Source organism: Bacillus rossius (assembly GCF_032445375.1).
Source record: "Bacillus rossius redtenbacheri isolate Brsri chromosome 4 unlocalized genomic scaffold, Brsri_v3 Brsri_v3_scf4_1, whole genome shotgun sequence".
NCBI lineage: Eukaryota > Metazoa > Arthropoda > Insecta > Phasmatodea > Bacillidae > Bacillus > Bacillus rossius.
In genome coordinates, this window is record NW_026962010.1 from 18413368 (window position 1) to 18432218 (window position 18851).

At 41.5% G+C, this 18851-nt stretch overlaps 1 protein-coding gene across 2 annotated transcripts in view; it reads left to right on the forward strand.

Moving 5' to 3' along the window:
- Positions 1 to 318: 318 nt before the first annotated feature.
- LOC134541669 (heme transporter FLVCR2-like) overlaps positions 319 to 18851 on the forward strand; it is a 31306-nt gene continuing 12773 nt past the window's right edge. The window contains exons 1-6 of one of the 2 annotated variants that reach the window (XM_063385284.1): positions 319 to 580; positions 1400 to 1693; positions 5703 to 5927; positions 7366 to 7507; positions 9680 to 9894; positions 13118 to 13221. In XM_063385284.1, coding sequence (XP_063241354.1) covers positions 1403 to 1693; positions 5703 to 5927; positions 7366 to 7507; positions 9680 to 9894; positions 13118 to 13221 — 977 coding nt within the window. In that variant the 5' untranslated portion in view covers positions 319 to 580; positions 1400 to 1402. The remainder of the gene's footprint in view (positions 581 to 1399; positions 1694 to 5702; positions 5928 to 7365; positions 7508 to 9679; positions 9895 to 13117; positions 13222 to 18851) is intronic. The other variant, XM_063385285.1, reaches the window with a different exon arrangement.

An 18851-nucleotide genomic window follows, 5' to 3' on the forward strand; every position in this document is an offset into this window, starting at 1 on the left:
AGACCTTGACACCTCAGCGATTACAAAATTATGAAACACGTCACATATTTGATTAGGATACATGAACTATTTCTCAGCAGCACGCACCAGCTATAGACTCAGGACTCCGTCGGGGCTGAGGGGCCTCAACCCCCCCCCCCCCCCGTGCCAACGGACCTGACAACAATGCAGTCGCATCAGGTGTTTTACAACACAAGTCATCGCTGTTTCGCCACTGCCAATGTGAGGTGAGGCATCAAACACACTAAGTCTGTTCAAACAGTGGGAATGTGTGGTGGAGGATTTATCAAGTAGTCCAGAGTCCAACTGCGACACTACTAAGTTTAACTTGAAGCTCTATCTTCTTGCACTGTGCTCACAGTTGCTACCTAAGATTATAGTGCTGAGAGTGGTGGCTGGTGAAAGTTTACAGAAGGAACTCCATCGAGGTTTTCAGTATAAATAAAAATTCTCGAAGTATTCAGTGCATCACCACCGCTCTGCAACGAAGTGGAAGAACCCATTTATTGCTGTGTGCAGAATGCATATTTAGCAAGCGGCTGATGGTGGGTGAAAATTCTTACGTCTTGAAAGGATTACGGTAAGTAAACAGGGCAGCGATAGAGTTATACCCTGGGTCCAATGGCTGAGTTTAATCATCTCTGATCAATTTTAAACTAATGTTTTAATTTGACTTCACAAACTAGAGTTTGTATTCATTCCACTGTGACTCATGTGGCCAAGATATTTAAGGTGTCGCTTATGTGTCACGATATTACGGAGACCGAGCCGAGACCTGCTTAGGTCTTTGGACGTGATCTTATATTAATTCAACGTTTAAGGTCCCCAAAGCAAAAATTTGCATGTTAATTATTACTAACCGATAATTTAAATAACCCTAGTGGAGAATGATGTACCTAATTATGTTTCGATTGATAAAAAATAGTATTTACATTGAAGGTAACACCAGATACCAGTATGTTAAAACATTACACATACATGTGGACCACTTTTTAAGAAGGTTAATTGTGGATTACAACACATTATGTGATGATTTTTGACACCATTATTTGTCAGTGTTTAATAATTTATGGGTATTTCATAGTAGCCAACAAAACAAGCATTGAAAAATTTAAAACAAAATATAAGTTTTAGTTTCTTCTACAAATGATGTTAGTTTTTTTTGATAGAATATCATGACTAACTTGTAAACATATTGTTCATGAATGAACCTTGATGCAAGATTTTTAAGTATTCGTAAGATTCTTCCTGGCGAGAAGATATTTTCCCCAAGCTATCAGATAAACTTGTGCCGCTACAGTTTGTTACTAACCGACATTGGAGCAGACACCCACGCCATGGACACCATAGTGTCGACTGAGGAGGGAAGTGTTGAGACGACGTGGGGGGATGCTCGCAGCTCATGGCCGCGGGGCAAATGGAGTACGTCGAGGTGCCGCGGGCGGCCGCCAAAGAGCGCGTCCTGCTGGCCGACATGAGGATCGAGGTGTCGCCCCGGCGCTGGCTGGTGCTCGCGGCCTTCCTGCTCTTCTGCGTGTCCACCAACTACCAGTGGGTGCAGTACACCATCGTCGGCGACCTGGTGGCGCGCTACTACCGCGTGCCCGCCGCGCGCGTCGACTGGACCTCGCTCGTCTTCATGGGCGCGCTCATCGCGCTCATGCTGCCCGTCAGCTTCCTGCTCGAGAAGAAGGTCAGTCTTCAATAACAGCAGCCATACCTCAGAAGATCCATGTCTTGCAATTTTTGTCTTTGCAGCAAGTCAATAATCCTGCTGTGGGGACATGCTCTCTACCTGACCTTCTTTAGTCGGAGGTAAACATTATTCCAGTGTTTCAAATGTCCATATGAGAAGAAAATGACTTGTGTATTACATACTCTTTAAAGATATGTTAGGTCCAAGTTTATGAACCATGGCAGTGAGATGTTCAGGCCTTTAGGCATCTCCCCAAAGCAATCCGCGTTTGACTCTTGGAGGTAAATCCTGGAATTTCTCAAGGTGACCACTTGTCTATCTGCTACATGTTGTGTCTCTTGGTGTCTGACAAACATTACTAGTGTTCTTTATTTTTCCGTTTTACATCATTAACACTTCATGTTGATATTCATTTTTAATATCTCATTTCTGCTCTTTGTATGGATATGTTTTTGTTTTATCTCTTTAATACTTCTTTTTTAATATCTCATTTCTGCTCTTTGTATGGATATGTTTTTGTTTTATCTCTTTAATACTTCTTGAGGCAGAAAGTACTGTTTTGTACTTTATGTCGTGTATAGTCAATTGGTACTATAATACAGGATTTCCGCCCCTCATTATAATGTGATTTTCACTGATAAAGACTATTTCACGAGAATAGGATACTTAATAATTGTAGAATTAGTCGCATATGTGCCAATATGGATCCTCATGTTATGGCTGTGCGAATTCATCAGGCATGATTTGTATTGCACATGTGAGCAGGGATAGTATTTGATCAATAAATACAACTATATAGTTTTCCAGTCTGCCTAATTGGAGTGATGCACTATGTAGTCATAACTATTTTCTCCAAGTTATTGAAAAATGTCCCACTTAAAGCTTAACAACACATTTGGTTGTTTCAATATGATGGACCAACTCTAAGTATATTTTGCGAATTCTGCTCGTGACTTCGTGAATCAGGTTTCCTGACAAGTCAGCAGTAGAAATATTGAGAGTGATTCCTGGGTATTGTTTAACTTGTTCAAAAGATCTCACCCTACTACATAAGTCCCATAATCTCGTTGAAAACCTAGTCTACGAAAGACCTATCTCTAAAGAGGAGCCTGGTTCGAATGAAAAGAGCGAGACAAGAATCCTAGCTGCTCGTGGCAGCATCCTTAAGATCAGTGGCGAGGCGTGAGGTTTACATGAGGGAAAGCAACAACTCCGTTCACCCCAAAACAGGGGGGAGGGGGGGTCCGGGGGCCCTCCCCCGGGAAAATATGGATTTCAAGGTACAAAAGGGCGCTATTTAAGTAGTTTTCTTAACTGAACATTGACTATTCCACAGGTAGAAAAATTGACATTTTTTTTAAATTATAAACTATTTTTGAAAAATAATAATGTTTGGCATACATTATTCTGATAATAAAATACCTACTCTACATTATTTATATACTAAGTTGGAGTGTAGTATCATCGATATCTGGTACAAAATATATAAACAGACAACACATGGCAAAGTAAGTACCTACTTAAAATAAAGAGAAGAAGCTCATAAAAATGTACTAGAATAGTAAAAATTAAACGTTGGTATTTTTTGTACCAACACAAAAGAAACTATCTTCATAGGTGATCAGAAACCCTGTTAACTGGTACGTGGTTATTCACAGTCACTCCAGCGAGATTTCAACTCTCGAGCTGGGATCCCGTATCCGCCACCCGCGGGACGCTGTCGGTAGCAGTTGGCACTGCTAGGCCGCCTCCCGTACGCCCACAAATCCCCCACGCACTGCCAGCCTTTGGTTACCCAATAGGGCGCAGGGAACTCCCAGCCAACAGCCCGCGAGAGAGATGCGCGCGCCCCGAGAGACGACCGCCGACTGAAACGCGACCTCGCCACCTGCCCTGCCGAACTTTAGCGGACATAGCCGAAGCAGTCGGCGGAAGAATTCCACCGTCTGCTTCGGCCATTTTCGCTTGAGTTCGGCAAGAAAGCGCTACCTTCGTAGCTTCTACCACGTGTTTTTACAGCCAATCCCCTCCTCGAACCTTTGTACCATGCCACCCCCCTTCCGAAAGGAAACTACTGCGGCAGCCTTCCTGCTGAAAGCGGTCCTACCAGCGCTTCTAAACATAGCAACGCTTCTAAAACAGCATGTTTTGTGTGTCGACGAGTTCTTTTCTTATAGCGCACAGTGCACAGTATTGGGTCCCAAGAAGATAATGTAAAAAATACATACACCTAACTGCACGAGCCAAAGTAAAATACTATTCTGAATAAAATATTTATTTAAAAAATACATTGTCTGCAAACTGCCTGGGCAAGCACTGCTTGCCTTGCTTGCCCTGACGAGACTCCACTGCTTAAGATACTAGACTGATACAGATCATACAATGTTATCATTTTTGCATATGAGGTGAAATATGGTTTTCATAGCTTGTGTACATTAGTAAGTAAATACTTTTAAGTTGTCACATCACAAAATAATACATATAACAACACTGATTTTGATATAATTTTCAATGTAAATGTTTGCTGACCAGAGGTTCCTTTTTAAATATTTCTCGGTGACATTCATAATTATTTCTGAAAGTTTGTAACTTTAACACAGAAACATTATCTATATAACCACATATTTGTAGCTTTTACTTAAAGGTCATATATTTAAATGTGGCTGCCTTTAATCACATGGCACAAATTTGTTTATTTTTTGAGCCTGCTAAAGAGCGACTACTAATAATACACATCTTATTAATTAGGTATTAAAAGGAACTTTAATATAAAATGCCAACGATTTCATAGGATAAAATTACTGAAGTAACCAATAACTATCCATAATTTTCGTAAGTAAAATTAATGGTAGATTCGTTTTCATGAATAGGAAGTACCTGAGAGAATATTTCCTGAATTAACATCGCTGCTGAACTCATTTAATCTTATCGACACTTCAAATAGATCCCAGATGTCAGGTGGCCTGGTTGCTGAGTGTTTCATCTCCTCTCTAACTCTTACACATCAAAATGTGAACCCTGTTTTCCATTTGAGAAGAAAAATACTTGAGAATCACATACTCTTTAAATATATGTTAGTTCCAAGTTTATGGCAGTGAGATGTTCAAGCCTTCAGGCATCTCCCCAAAGCAATCAGTGTTTGACTCTTGGAGGTAAATCCTAGAATTTTCTCAAGGTGCCTCTTGTCAAAGACTTTCTTCGTGGTATTACCAACTGCTTTATTTCAATGTCTCATTTCAAGAAACCTATACGGGTGGTAGGCAGTTTGGGCCCCATCTTCAAAGAACGTGATTTCCGAAGACCCTACCCAAACATGCCTAACTCAACATTTATTTATCCATCATAAGAATGAGTAGGAAATGAGTAGTAAATTGTGAAAGCACCGCTACTAAGAAACACGTGAAGTGTCACCAGTTCTCTGGATAGAGTTCTCGTTCGGATACCTATAGTTTTACCTAGATGCTTTGCAGATTAACTTTAGGGTAAACAAACTTTTAGAGTAGGTGATTGGTTGCTTTCGAAAACTGCAAGAGGTAAATAATTTTTCTGGACAAATGACTTTAGGGCAAATTTCCAGATGAAAGATTTTTTAGCCAAGCAAATTTTGCACAAGTACTGGATTTGTATAAAAATAAAATAAACATGTAAGGGAATCACATTGAAAATAATCATCTATACAAAACTTTTCTGCAGTAGCTAGCAAAATATTATTTTGTACAAAAACATTTCGAGTAATTTATTGTTATGAAAAGTTCTTGAAGGAAAACTGGTTCGTCTAGGCAGTAATGCATATAAAGAGAAAAATGCTGTCTTGACAAACTACTTTCAAGGAAACTGAGTTTAATGTACATCATTCAAGGGAAAACGACTATTTGGATCAATATGATTAAAAATATTCTGGCAAAAATTCTCTAAGATCCGATTTTGCAGGCAAATTTCCTTATAGCGATCGATGCTACGGGTCAAAGTGTTTAGTTGGTCCGAGCAGAGAGCTGCCGTGTTGAAGGGCGTGGGCTGGAGCACGAAGGTCGGGGCGCTGCTGCTGGCCGTCGGCTCGTGGCTGAAGGTGGCGGCGGTGGCGCCGGACCGCTTCCTGCTGGCGCTGGCGGGCCAGGGGCTGGTGGGCGCCTCGCAGGTGTTCCAGCTGGGCTCCCCGGCCAGGCTGGCGGCCGTCTGGTTCCCCGCCCCTCAGCTGTCCACCGCCTGCGCCATAGGCGTGCTCGGCAACGAGGTGGGTGCTCAGGGTGTCTCCTCACGTGCTAGTCACCCCCGTGTGTAGGACCTGCTTCATCGTCACATCATCAGCATGTACGGAACTACTTCCCCGTGAAACAAAATCAAGTTCAAAAGTGGCAATCCCACCTCAATTGCTTTTTCGATAGTCTGTGGATAATCTCAACATCTAGCATAAATGCAACTTTCGGTGACCCAATTGGTCATGAATAACATTGCATGCGCTGCCCACTAATATCAATAACCGCTTCATCGAATGGACCATTTGTTCTGAATCAGGCCTTAAAATGGCTCAGATTTTTTTTATTTGTAGAGTATTATTGATCAAATAGATAACACATTCGCACATCTGTCTTGCCATTATCGAACTCCAAGAATGAAAACTGTACTCCTGTTCCATTGACTTGGATATAAAATATTACACCTCAAAAATTGGGTAATGAGTTCCTGAAGCTAACTTACATCAGATATTGTGAAGAACTAACGTATAGGATGTGCAATTCACAGGCTGTGTAGTACAAATATGGTCTTATTCTGTGGCCCTTGTGATATATTTAAACAAGAATAGAGCTCACATTGCCTTTACTCTCTTTAAACCAACCTCGTTAGTGTCATCAATTTCCGTGATCACTAAGTATCATGTTCATGTAGCCAGGATAAATGTTTTTGCTATGTTCCTCCAGCATAACAAAAGTACAAGGGCTGTGTAGAGGTCCCGGGTTGCTGGTCCATGCAAACAGATAATATTCGTTATTGAGTTATTATTGTGGTAAGAGAACTAAAGTTAAAACTGCTATGAAAGCAGTTTGATATCTAAAAGTTACTCTGATGAGCAATGGATTAAGCATATGAATGAGCTGGGAGAAGGGGGAGATAGTTAAATGCACGAGCCTGTGACATTTGGTCGAGGATGTAAGCGGATGCTATCACTCAAAAAAATGACCATAAGAAAGTATGACCGGCCAGTTTCGTAACTTATTTGCAATTTGCTGGTGACAAATTTCCAGCAACAAAATAGTCTTTAAAAAAAATTACATTCCGAACCATACATTGTAACAACTCAGGGTGTTGTGGGAACAGTTCAACATTCAGTTGTACGGTACTAACAGCCAATCAGATAACAAGGGGACGGCCATGCGTACATTACCACATGGCTATTGTGTGAATCTGCATTTTTTCAAGCTCATTGTCGACGCCATGTGTGTAGTACAACAAAAACATTGGCTGAAGTTTAGCATTTGCATTGTGGAGACAGTTGTAAAATACTTTTTTTTTTTGGCAATGACAGTATAGTTATGACTAAAATTTCTGTTGATACGTAAGCATAATCAGGCGTGGTAGAAAATGACTTCAGCTACTCCACTAAGGTATAATCCAGTTGTGGGCCCTGGAGTTTGGTGTCCTGCAATGACTGCTGTACCTGGGCCGTGCGGCAGGTGGGGGCCGCCTTCGGGTTCCTGCTGTCGCCGTTGCTGGTGCGGCCTCACGACCACCCGGAAGACATCGGCCGGGACCTCAGCTCCTCGATGCTGCTCACCGCTGGCGCCTCCACAGTCATATTCCTGCTCGTGGTGCTGCGTGAGTGCCCCGCCGTTCCCTCCTCAGCCCAGTGTTGAATAGTGGTTTTCATTATTTGTGCACGTGATGATTAACGGAGATGATTGAAGAGTAAATAAATCGGTAATATTTGTTTCACGTGATAATAGACTTTAACTAAGGACAATGACATTTGGTACATTTTCATGGACATTCTTCATTGCTGGTTTTCGTTGTACAACTAAACCTTACGAGCACATCCAAATGATTTATGAATGCTACTGCAGATTCTATATATTGACCCTTTTTTTAAATTAAGAATCCCTCGAAAAATGTTTGAAACTCCATATGATGTATTGGGAGGAAGGATTACCTACTGGGACCCTCCATGTCCAGTGCAATCTTATACATTTGCTTCTGTGAGTTGAGGGGTTTAGTGCTGTAGGAATGTGCAACAATATATAATTGTTGGGCTAGGGGCATTTGCTGTCGGTTTGGTGAATGTAGCCATATCAGAAAAATGGTAACCTCTTAAAGGAATGTGGATATTGATAACACTAATGGTTATATGTTATTTTTAATTCATGCCTACAGGATAACTCAGAATGCCTAATTTTAAATATCACTCCTAAGATTATGATCTTCATTAATTGGTCACTGGAAATAAATGCATTGGTGCCCACTAGTATTTATGACTTAATGAATGAATGGCGTAACATCTTGTCGAGATCGATGTCATAAGAGACGATAAGGGTTGATGATATGACAATGTGGCATTGTCAAATGAATGTGCGGAGGTAAACAGAAGCACCCGAAATTTCTTACCTGCTCACTCAAACGTCTTCCAAATTTCCCACTTGCAAACAATCCGAGATCGACTTCACCGGGAGTAGTTGAAACCGGATCGTCTATGTGGGAGTGAGTGATCTGGCAGCTTAATCATCCATGAACCCTGCCAAGTTTTGTGATGAACTTTTAAGTTTAATTGGCACTTTCGGTTTATTATTACATGTTTGTTGTATAGGATAGTCAATAGCTTGACAACAATTACATATTAAGGGGGAACTGTGCAGGCAAGAGACGTCGGAAGATTTATGTTAACACGACTGTATCATAATTTGTCTGGGTGGAATGGAAAGGAGTGGAAAGTAATTTTAGGGAAACCCCCACTCCAGAGACTTTGATACAACTCACAAACTTGCGAATGCATGTCACACATGATTGTTCATGACCAAACACAATCAATATTTAAACAAAAACATTAATTATCAATATCGTGGGCATGTGTCGTTTTACCTAAAGGCGTTTTGCCTAATTTTAGGCAAAATGCAGTTTAGGCAAAACACCGTTAGGCAAAATGCCGTTAGGCAAAATGCCATTAGGCTAATCGCCATTAGGCAATTCGCCGTTAGGCAAAAAGCCACTAGGCAATTCGGCGTTAGGCAAAATGCTGTTAGGCAAAATGCCATTAGGCAAATCGCCATAAGGCAAAACGCCATTAGGCAATTCGTCGTTAGGCAAAATGCCATTAGGCAAAACGCCGTTAGGCAAATTGCCATTAGGCAAAACGCCATTTGCCAAATCGGAGTTAGGCAAAACGCCGTTAGGCAAATCGCATTTAGGCAAATAGCCGTTAGGCAATTCGACGTTAGGAAAACACCTTTAGGCGAAATGACTTTAGGCAAATCGCCTGTTACTCAATATCGTTGGAAAGTTTTTAAATCTATATTCGTAGAAGTAATATATCCAAACTACAAAAGTATCAACACTAACTGCCTCAGGAAAGTTTTCTGACAATATTTATTGGGCTAACAAATATAAATTTTCAGAGTAAGTTTAATGAAAATAATTGCAAGAGATTTAATTTCCTGATGACTGTCAGCAACTTTGCAATAGTGGGGTAGTTGTTATTATAGTAATCAAGAATAGGTCTGAACTTCGACCAAATGTTACTCATGTCACACAATGCTGCTCAAATGCGTATTGGCAGTCCCAACACAATGCTACTCTCTCTCTCTCTCACTCTCTCTCTCTCTCTCTGATATGCCAATGTTCTTGAAGTGGTTTTATCTATCTTCACAGTGTTTAAACACAGATACGAGCTACCACCAACTGTTACTAATGCCACACAATACTACCATTATGGTATTGTCATTCCTAACACAATGCTTATCTGATACACCAATGATCTTGAAGGTTTTTCTCTGTATCCAGTGTTCAAGGACAAACCGAAGTTGCCACCCAACCCCATGCAGGCCATCGAGCGCTATACCTGTACGCCGGTGACCTTGAACGATTTCTTCAGAAGTATCGGAGTGTTGCTGACCAACAGGAACTACTTGCTCATGCTGGCTTCCTGTGGAATCAGTGGCGGAGCCTTGAATGTTGTGGGCACCATCCTCAACCCTATCATTCTACGCCACTTCCCGGTCAGTACTGACACCTAGCGGCATCTCTGCCAACAAAGTTGGCTGACTCGATAGCCTACGGGTCGTACGGTCATCTGGCTTTCATTGTATACTTTTATGTCAATAACATGCTAATTCAGTACAGTAAAACGGTTATAAGAATTACCGATGAACAAATAATTTTCAAACAAATTTCAATAAAATGTTATTAAGTACCCTTCTACCTGTGTACGAGCGATGCATAAATATGTTATAAAAAGTACATAAATGTTCCACCGAGGAGAGGATTCGGATTGTGGTTGTGGTGGTGGTGGTGGTGGCGGCGGTGTCAGTGGCCTTTAAACATAATAGCGGCCATCTTGGTGTCAAATTTCATCAGAATTCATAAAGATTTCCCGATTTCGAGGGAAAAATTTGCTTTTTTAGGGAAAGTTTTCCATTTTTCCTTCAAAAAATCTGGAGTGGCCAAAATTCCTCGGAGAGAGGTAATTGTTATCAGAGAGGGACAATATTCCTCACAAAGGGGCAATTGTCCTTATATTCTCCATTGGAGGTCATGACCTTGACCTATAACATAAACTTGAAATTCTTTTAAATTTTGGCCATAAAATTTTGAAAAAATTCTAAACATTATAAAAAAAAAGAATTTACCTCCAATATTTAACTTCTTAATCGATTTCGGTTCTCGGTACGATACCCTGAAAAAGTAAACATGCAATTTATTTATCAAAATTAAAAAATACTTAATTGCAATTTTCATAAAACTATAACAAAATAATGCTTATGTCATACCCGCCATCCAAGATTCTAGAACCTTCCGCCATTTTTAATAGCGACATTACGTCTGCCATGTTAAAAATTCGTAATATTAAGGTATAAAATGGGGAGAAATTTTAAAATTTATAAAAGAATTAGGTACTTAATTACAATCGCTTCTGCTGCTCCCATCTTCATGTAATGTTTGTTATTAATATTTTTAAATATCACTATTCTCCCAGTGACCATCGTAAGGATAATCAGAATAAAATATTATGTCACATCGTTTTGGTCTCAGGGCTTCATCACAGGCTTCGATCTTGGTAGTTTTAGGTGCGACATCAGTCTTTGGTCTTGTCAGCAGCTTCAAATTCACTATAGCCATCATCGTAGACGCCAGCGTCTTCACCTGGATTGCTGTAGGAATTACAAATCGTTGATGCCGAAGCTTCTTCCATCATCTAAAATCTTCATTTTTAAGTGTCGATCATTTTAACAAAGTATGGAGGATCTACTTGAAATGTGCTTGAATGTATTCTCACTTTTCACAGTGATAATACTTTCATTGGTCAGTCTTCCTGAAACCGTCAGCATCTTTCAATTTAAGTTCTTTGTTGTGATCAGAAAAGAATGAACATGACCACATTCAAGACAAGGAAAATTATTTACATCAACCAGCACACTCTTCCTTAGTGTAGTGGCTTTATCGATGGCCTCTATCTCGTAAGTGGGCTTGGCTTTACAAGTTCTGCCATGTCTATTTTAGCTGTCAATTCGTGTAAACTACCTGCTACACCTATCACAGCTTATCATTTTGCATATTGGGTTTTTAACACAATCATTCTTCTCGTGACATCTAGCATCCTTTCTCAGGACAAATTTCCTTGCTGCAGTATCTACAACGGTGTCCTTTCGATACAGCTGCAGGGAACGAACCAGGATCCATATTAGCCTCTGCGACTTATACCAGGAACAAGCTGAAAGTTTTAGCTATTAAGCTATTAAGCTTGGTAACACCACACACACACGATTGTGCAGGTCTCGTGGTATCTGTATTCGGTATCTGGTACCGGCTGTCTCCGAAGAGTAACTGCCTCCTCTAGCGACCTAGTAGGGTGGCTATGGAAGCCACAGGATGCGCTCCAAAAAAAATTATAGCTTAAAATTGAATATCACCGTGAATCAAAAATCTCATGAAGGCCTCAGCGCAGCCTGGATTGCCCCGAGGTTTGGTGTCAACGTAACAGTTTTTTGGCCAGATTTTTGAAGTGCAAGTTATTTTCATCCAGCAGGGCAATAGAGGTGATTGTTTATCAGAGCATTATAAACAATTAATTGCCCAGAAGTGGGGAGCTCGATGGTGGAGAGAGAAACTCGTTGACAGAGAGGGAGAGGGGAAATATTGAACGCTCCACTCCTCACCCTCTAGCAAGCGTTAGTGAATTGACTCTACAGTGCCGGTTCAAACAGATGAACGTCTTGTCTGCGGGGGAAATATGTAGGTACTGTAGATGGTTGGCAAACATTATTTTTATTTTGTAGTTGTTTTTATAGCACCGAATAAAAGAATCTGTGAAATAGTTTATTTTCTACACTAGATATTGCTTGCATTCACTACAATGGTTGGCGCATTAATTGGTGCGGAATACAAAAAAAAATTGAATGATGATTTTAATGTAAACTTCGCCAAGCCAGACGACGATGGCTGATTAACTTCTTAGGTGAAACATGAATAACACGAGAACAATATCGACCAGTAGCATACGCAGCATTAAATTTTTTTGGTGAATGAGGGGGAGGAACAGAACCACTATGCCTACTGTTTGCTTTAGAATTATTTCCTTTTGTTGGTGGGAATGATGAATTTTTTTTATGATTTCTGGAGGTAGGTGTATAAACCCCCTCCCCCCCTCCCCAAACGGAAGGCCGCAAGGTCTGGAACAGCTATTGACGCAGTATTTTGTAATTTAGATGAATATTCGAATCTCGAATTTATGTATCACATTTAATCTATTAATAACCTGTTAATTCATTCTTACGGTCCACTTAAAATATGGACACTAGTGAACAGGGGCGAAACAACTAAATTTCCAAAGGGGGGGCAATATACCTTTTTATAAAGAATCATCGATCCCCCCTATTGAAGCGGGGGGTCCGGGGGTCCTCCCCCGGGAAAATTTGTATTTCAAGGTGGGAAACGGTGCTATTTAAGCAGTTTTATTATCTAAAAATTGATTACACAGCGCTTTCTTTGCCTCCGTTGCCCCCACTTCAAGGTGGGGGGGGGGCAAAATACCCCTGCCCCCCCCCTGTTGTTGCGCCCCTGCTAGTGAATAAAGATCTCTATTTTCAAAGATTATTAACTGTGTGCCCTACAAATGTCTTATTCCTCCAAGGGTAAGCTTGAAAAGTGACATCTCATGTTGAACCCCGGAGAGGCAAGGATGAGGCCCTGCCACTTGGGGTCACGAGGTGTGTCCGCTTGCAGGACGGGCAGGAGCTCGCCGGGCGGGTGGGCCTGGTCATGATGGTGTCCGGCATAGCGGGCATCGCGCTGCTGGGGGTGCTGCTGGACATCACACACAGGTTCCAGTGAGTCGCCTGCACTTGCCCGGGCGTTTCCACAGGCGCTGGCACCAGTGCGAGCCGGCCATTTTAAATTATATATTCCTCGATTCTTGAACTTTCGGCAAAAAAATATGGACATTAATGAAAAAAAATTAAGCATTAAATTATTATTATCGTGTCATTTAGAGTGCTGATTAATACATTTTAGTAGTATATAAATGGGGCTTCTGGCACAGGCTTCAGGCTGTGGATTGTGCGGATTGTGATTGTCGGTCCGCCATCTTGGATTGTGACGTCACGGCGGCCATCTTGGATGACCTTGACCTTTACCTCTGACCTTGAACTTGACCCCGGCGGCCATTTTGGATCCGCCATCTTGGATCCGCCATCTTGGATCCGCCATTTTGGATGACGTCATTTTGTTTTCTCGAACTTTCCACCATTTTGTTTTCCGCCATCTTGGATTATGACGTCACCGTTGCAATTTCCGTTACGGCCGCCATCTTTAACTTTTTTATTTACTATCCGATTTTAATGAATTTTTTTTTAAATTTATAAAAAAATTAAATTAATAAAATTTTAATAAAATATTTATAAAAATTGAACTTTTTAGACACGGAGTTCGGAGTCCTCGGTTCGAACCCGACGAGGTCAAAAAATTAAAAATGGCGACCGATCCTTCCCCCTGTGGTGGCTGCTGACAGACTGCCCCCCACCACTTTTTTCAAAGCATATATAACATCATCTAGTATGACGTCATGTCCGCCATCTTGTCTTCGATGTTGGAAACCATCATCATTGTATCGGCGGCGAGAGTGCACCGACGCCATGTTAGTTTAATTCTTACCCGCTAGAGTGCAGTAATCATTTATTATTGCTGTGACACCCGCCATCTTGAAATTTGGCCGCCATCTTGAAAATCCGTAATTTTAATGCTAGAGATTCGGGGAAAAGTTCAAAATTCATCAAAAAATTAACTTAATAGAATTCTGATTGAATAGATCGACTAAGGTCATTGGTTCGATCCCTGGCCGATACAAAACAACTTTAATTTAAAAAATACCACAAAAGTGACAGGATTGAGAAAATAAAAAACACCGCAAGTACTTTTAAAAACATTTATTACATAATATATATTCTACTACACGATTACTTACGAAAGCCAGCAATCTTATAAACATTTAGGTCCGCATAGGTGTGAAATGACTAATTCTTAGCTCCAATCGGCTTATACTAGAAAGAGTCCAACCAGAACCTTTACTGACATAGTTCTCCTCTTCTTGACATAGTTTCTGGATACCGTTTTTAACAGTTTGCTTCACATCGTCAGAACTGTAAATTACTGCAGCCGATGTCTTGAATGCACACTTCTTCACTTCGTCTTCAAATGGATACGGCTTTCCATATATACAGTCCAACCACAAGTTGTATTTTAATGGACCGTTTGTTGCTACGTCATCAGTAAGCTGATTGATTATGTCCTGTCTGATATCATCAAGAAAAGTACAAATGTCTTTCATCTCACCTATCGTATTTAAATAATAGTAATCTTTCAATGTTCCACGAAATGCAGACTGCGCCAAGTAGAACCCATTATCATTCACTTGTAATGCGCCGAACACAGTCTTAGGTTTATTTTCATGTCCAGACGTTATAGAAATCGGTTGCTGCACATCAGTTTTCTTGCTTGTACGCTTACGAGTCTCCAATCTAAAGCGAGGAGTCGAAATTTCTACAGGTAAGTCTTCAGCAGACACACGAACTTCTCCTTTACATTTTTTCACATGTCGTCGCAAACTATCAATACGTGTAAACCATTCATGACACCCATCACATCGAAACTTTATACGGGATGGATTCTTCTTACATTTACTCCGTTCATGTCTTCGTGCATCATGAGTAAATGCGAACGACATATCACAGTAGCTGCAAGGATACCGGGATGATGAAGACGTGCCTTTCAGACCCGATCCAGATACTTGCGTTGCCGCAGTTGTACCATCTCCAAGCATACTCTTATGAACATCAATGCATCGTTGTTGCACCGAAACCTTTACTTTCTGACGCGCAGCAGGTCCTCTACATGTCTTCAAGTGTCTTTTCAACTTATCTTGCCTTGCAAATTGCTTGCGACATTGGTTACAGCTAAACATTTTGCGAGGAGGATTCTTAACACATTCTCTCTTCTCGTGGCGTCGAGCATTGCTGTTGTTTGAGAAAATCTTGTCACAGTAACAGCACCGATGTTCGTTAGTCGTTCTTGAATCACCAGTCATTGAAGTTTCCATCGAGGACGAAACGAAGTTCGTAGAGTTTTCCTGTGTAGCCAGCACCACAGGAATTAAAGTCTCACCTGCTGACGGTATCACGACTGTTGAAGTCTCCTCTTCATGATGACGTCTGTAACACCAACGGAAAAATTATAGCAACAATCATAATTATCACACACACAATCTGCCATTCGAGCTACACATTCCCGGATACAGATTTTGCGGCCCCGGCACTAAACTAGCGAAAAGGTTAGCTCGCGGTGACGTGGGCATTAATTCTCTCGACGATCAGTGCAAGCAGCACGATATTGCCTACTCGCTCAGCAAGGATCTGGAATCCAGGCACCGGGCCGACGAGATATTGGCACAGGAAGCTGAAGAAATAAGTAAATCGACGCACGCGGGTCTAGGAGAAAAAATCACGGCCTGGGGCGTATCTAAAATCATGAAGGCAAAGACGAAATTAGGACTGGGTGCTCGTCAAGCCAGCTCCATCAAGTCAAAGACTAACTCACGCAAGACCAAACGCAAGACTGGAGCAGGCATACAAAAAGTCAAGCAAAAATTACAGACTCTCGACAAGAAGATTATAGGAGGATTTCTTCCTTTGCTTTTGCCTGCATTGGGTGCTCTCGGCGGTCTCATCGGTGCAACGAGCGGTATAGTGCGGGCAGTCAACACTTCGAAGAATGAGCGAAAGCAGTTAAAAGAAGCACAGCGACATAATGCAAGCATGGAAGCCATTGCCATGGGTAAAAAAAACGGCGCAGGCCTGTACTTACGTCCTCACAAATCAGGCCGAGGCATGAAAAAGAAACGAAAATCCTAAGTTCTCTGCCGAAACGACCGCTCACCAACGTAGATTTAATAAAGTACGCACGCAAATTGAAAATACCAAATTTCTGCGGCGTGTTTATGCGAGACACTTTACCCAGCAAACCAAAAACCAACGAACGCGCCATAATTAATTTAGACACGACTGCAGGTCGCGGCACGCACTGGGTAGCGTATATAAAGTCTGGAAAAAAAGCTACTTACTACGACAGTTTCGGTAATTTGAGACCTCCGCCTGAACTTAGGCGGTACCTGGGCCGGACCACTACACTGTTCTACAATTACGAAACGGAACAGAGGCCTAATCAAACAAACTGCGGACACTTGTGTCTTCGCTTTTTAACTAAAAAAATAATTTAGCTGACAAATAAAAAGTACTACTTAAAGGCTGTGCAGTGATGATAATTTATTAGTCATGTCGATAACACTTACCTTGACAGGTCACGCATCTGAGCTGCGGGCGGTTCATTTCCCGCCTCTGGATTTAGACGGAGAATGGTGTATCGGACTCGTAGATTTTCAAACGTATAATGCCATACCGAATATCGACGAAGAAAACTGCAAGATCTGCTTCCTGAAAAGCGATGGGACCGCTCATGAAATACAGTTACCTGTTGGATCTTACGAAATTGACGACATTGCAAATTACATCAGGGATATGTTACCGCAGGATGTAGACTTTCAACTGCGTGGAAATCCAAACACTCAAAAAAGCATTCTAACATGCAGTGAAATTGTCGACTTTACGAAACCTGGGACCATAGGTTCGATGTTAGGATTCGAATCAAAGGTGTATGATGCAGGAAGAACGTACGAATCTACGCGTGCAGTAAACATTTTGCCTGTGAATGTCATAAGAATAAACTGTAATTTGGCAAGTGGAACGTATCTAAACGGAAGACTAAGCAACATGCTGCACGAATTTTCGCCGATGGTCCCGCCAGGATATAAACTAGTCGAAGTACCGCAAAGTATCATTTACGTTCCAGTCGTCGTGAAGTGCGCACACGAAGTCGTCGTCAGAATCGTTGACCAGCGAGGACGATTGGTGAATTTTCAAGACGAAGAAATTACATTACGGCTGCACTTGAAGCGATGGGCATAAAGTTCGTAACACCGAACAGTTATAAAAGAAGTCGTATTGACGTGAATAAGAACAGTTCTCTACCAGACATCGGTGCATTAACACCTGACAACATCAAGTATCTTCTTAGTATTGGACAAGTGCCGAATAAATATGGAAGACGAAATCCTCAACGTGGAAGATCCGGTCATTTTTGATGACAGCATTACGAAAATGGAATTGCACGAGTACCAGCCTTTCCTGCTCGGACCGTACGCACTTCCATCGGAAGTACGCATTGCTGTACAGCACCAAGATATTTGTACTTTACCTTCACAGTCATTTCTACGTATAAGAGGCATGCTTACAAAAGCGGATGGTACGCATCCGACAACGACGTCAATATCCTGCAATGGTATTCTTCACCTCATCGAGCGCGTTACATATGTACTCAATGGCGTCGAGGTAGACCAGACGAGAGATGTAGGCATAACATCTGCTATGAAAAATTACCTTTCGCTCACGCCAAATGAACTGACTGCTGCAAAGATGGCCGGTTGGGCTCTCGAGGATGAATATAAGCTTCCGGTTTATGCCGAAGGAAAGTTCGAAGTTTGTGTTCCTCTGTCCATGCTTCTTGGATTCGCTGAGGACTACAGGCATATAATCATTAATTCGAAACAAGAGCTCGTACTGCTTCTAGCCAACACGCACATTAATGCAATTGTCGTCGCTGCAGAAAACCCTCAAGATGTCTCGCTAACACTACAGTCTATCGAGTGGATGCTGCCCCACATCCAAGTGAGCACCGTTGAACGAGTCAAGATGTTGAAGAACATAGAAAAAGGCTAGAACTTCGATGTACCATTCCGATCCTGGAGCCTGGAAACTTATCCTGGCTTGCCTCATAGTCAGCGTATCAATTGGATAGTAAAGTCCAGCTTCGCTACGGAAAAACCAAGATACATCATCGTCGGGCTTCAGACCGGAAGACAGCTCAATGCAGGAGTAAGTCGTTCCTTATTCGATAACTGTCAATTACGTAATGTAAAAATATTTTTAAACAGCGAAAGTTATCCGTACGTTGATATGAACATGGACTTTGAAAGTGGAAGATTTCTTCTCGCATATCAAATGTATGCCAAGTTTCAGCAAGCTTACTATGGGCGGAGACAGTCACCGATACTGAGTCCCGACAGTTTCAAGAACAAGGCTCCGTTAATGGTGTTTGACGTTTCCAAACAGGATGATCGATTAAATTCAAACATCATCGACTGTAGGATCGAGATTTCGACTAGCGGAAATATTCCACCAAACACTTATGCTTTTTGTCTGATACTTCACGATCGGCTTGCATCATACAATTGTCGAGACAAACTTGTGAAAATTCTGACTTAAATTCTGTTTCGTTTGCGATAATAATTCAGTTACAATCGAGCATTGCTAGCGACAAGATGTACTGCAACCTGCAAGGTTTCCAGAGTCAA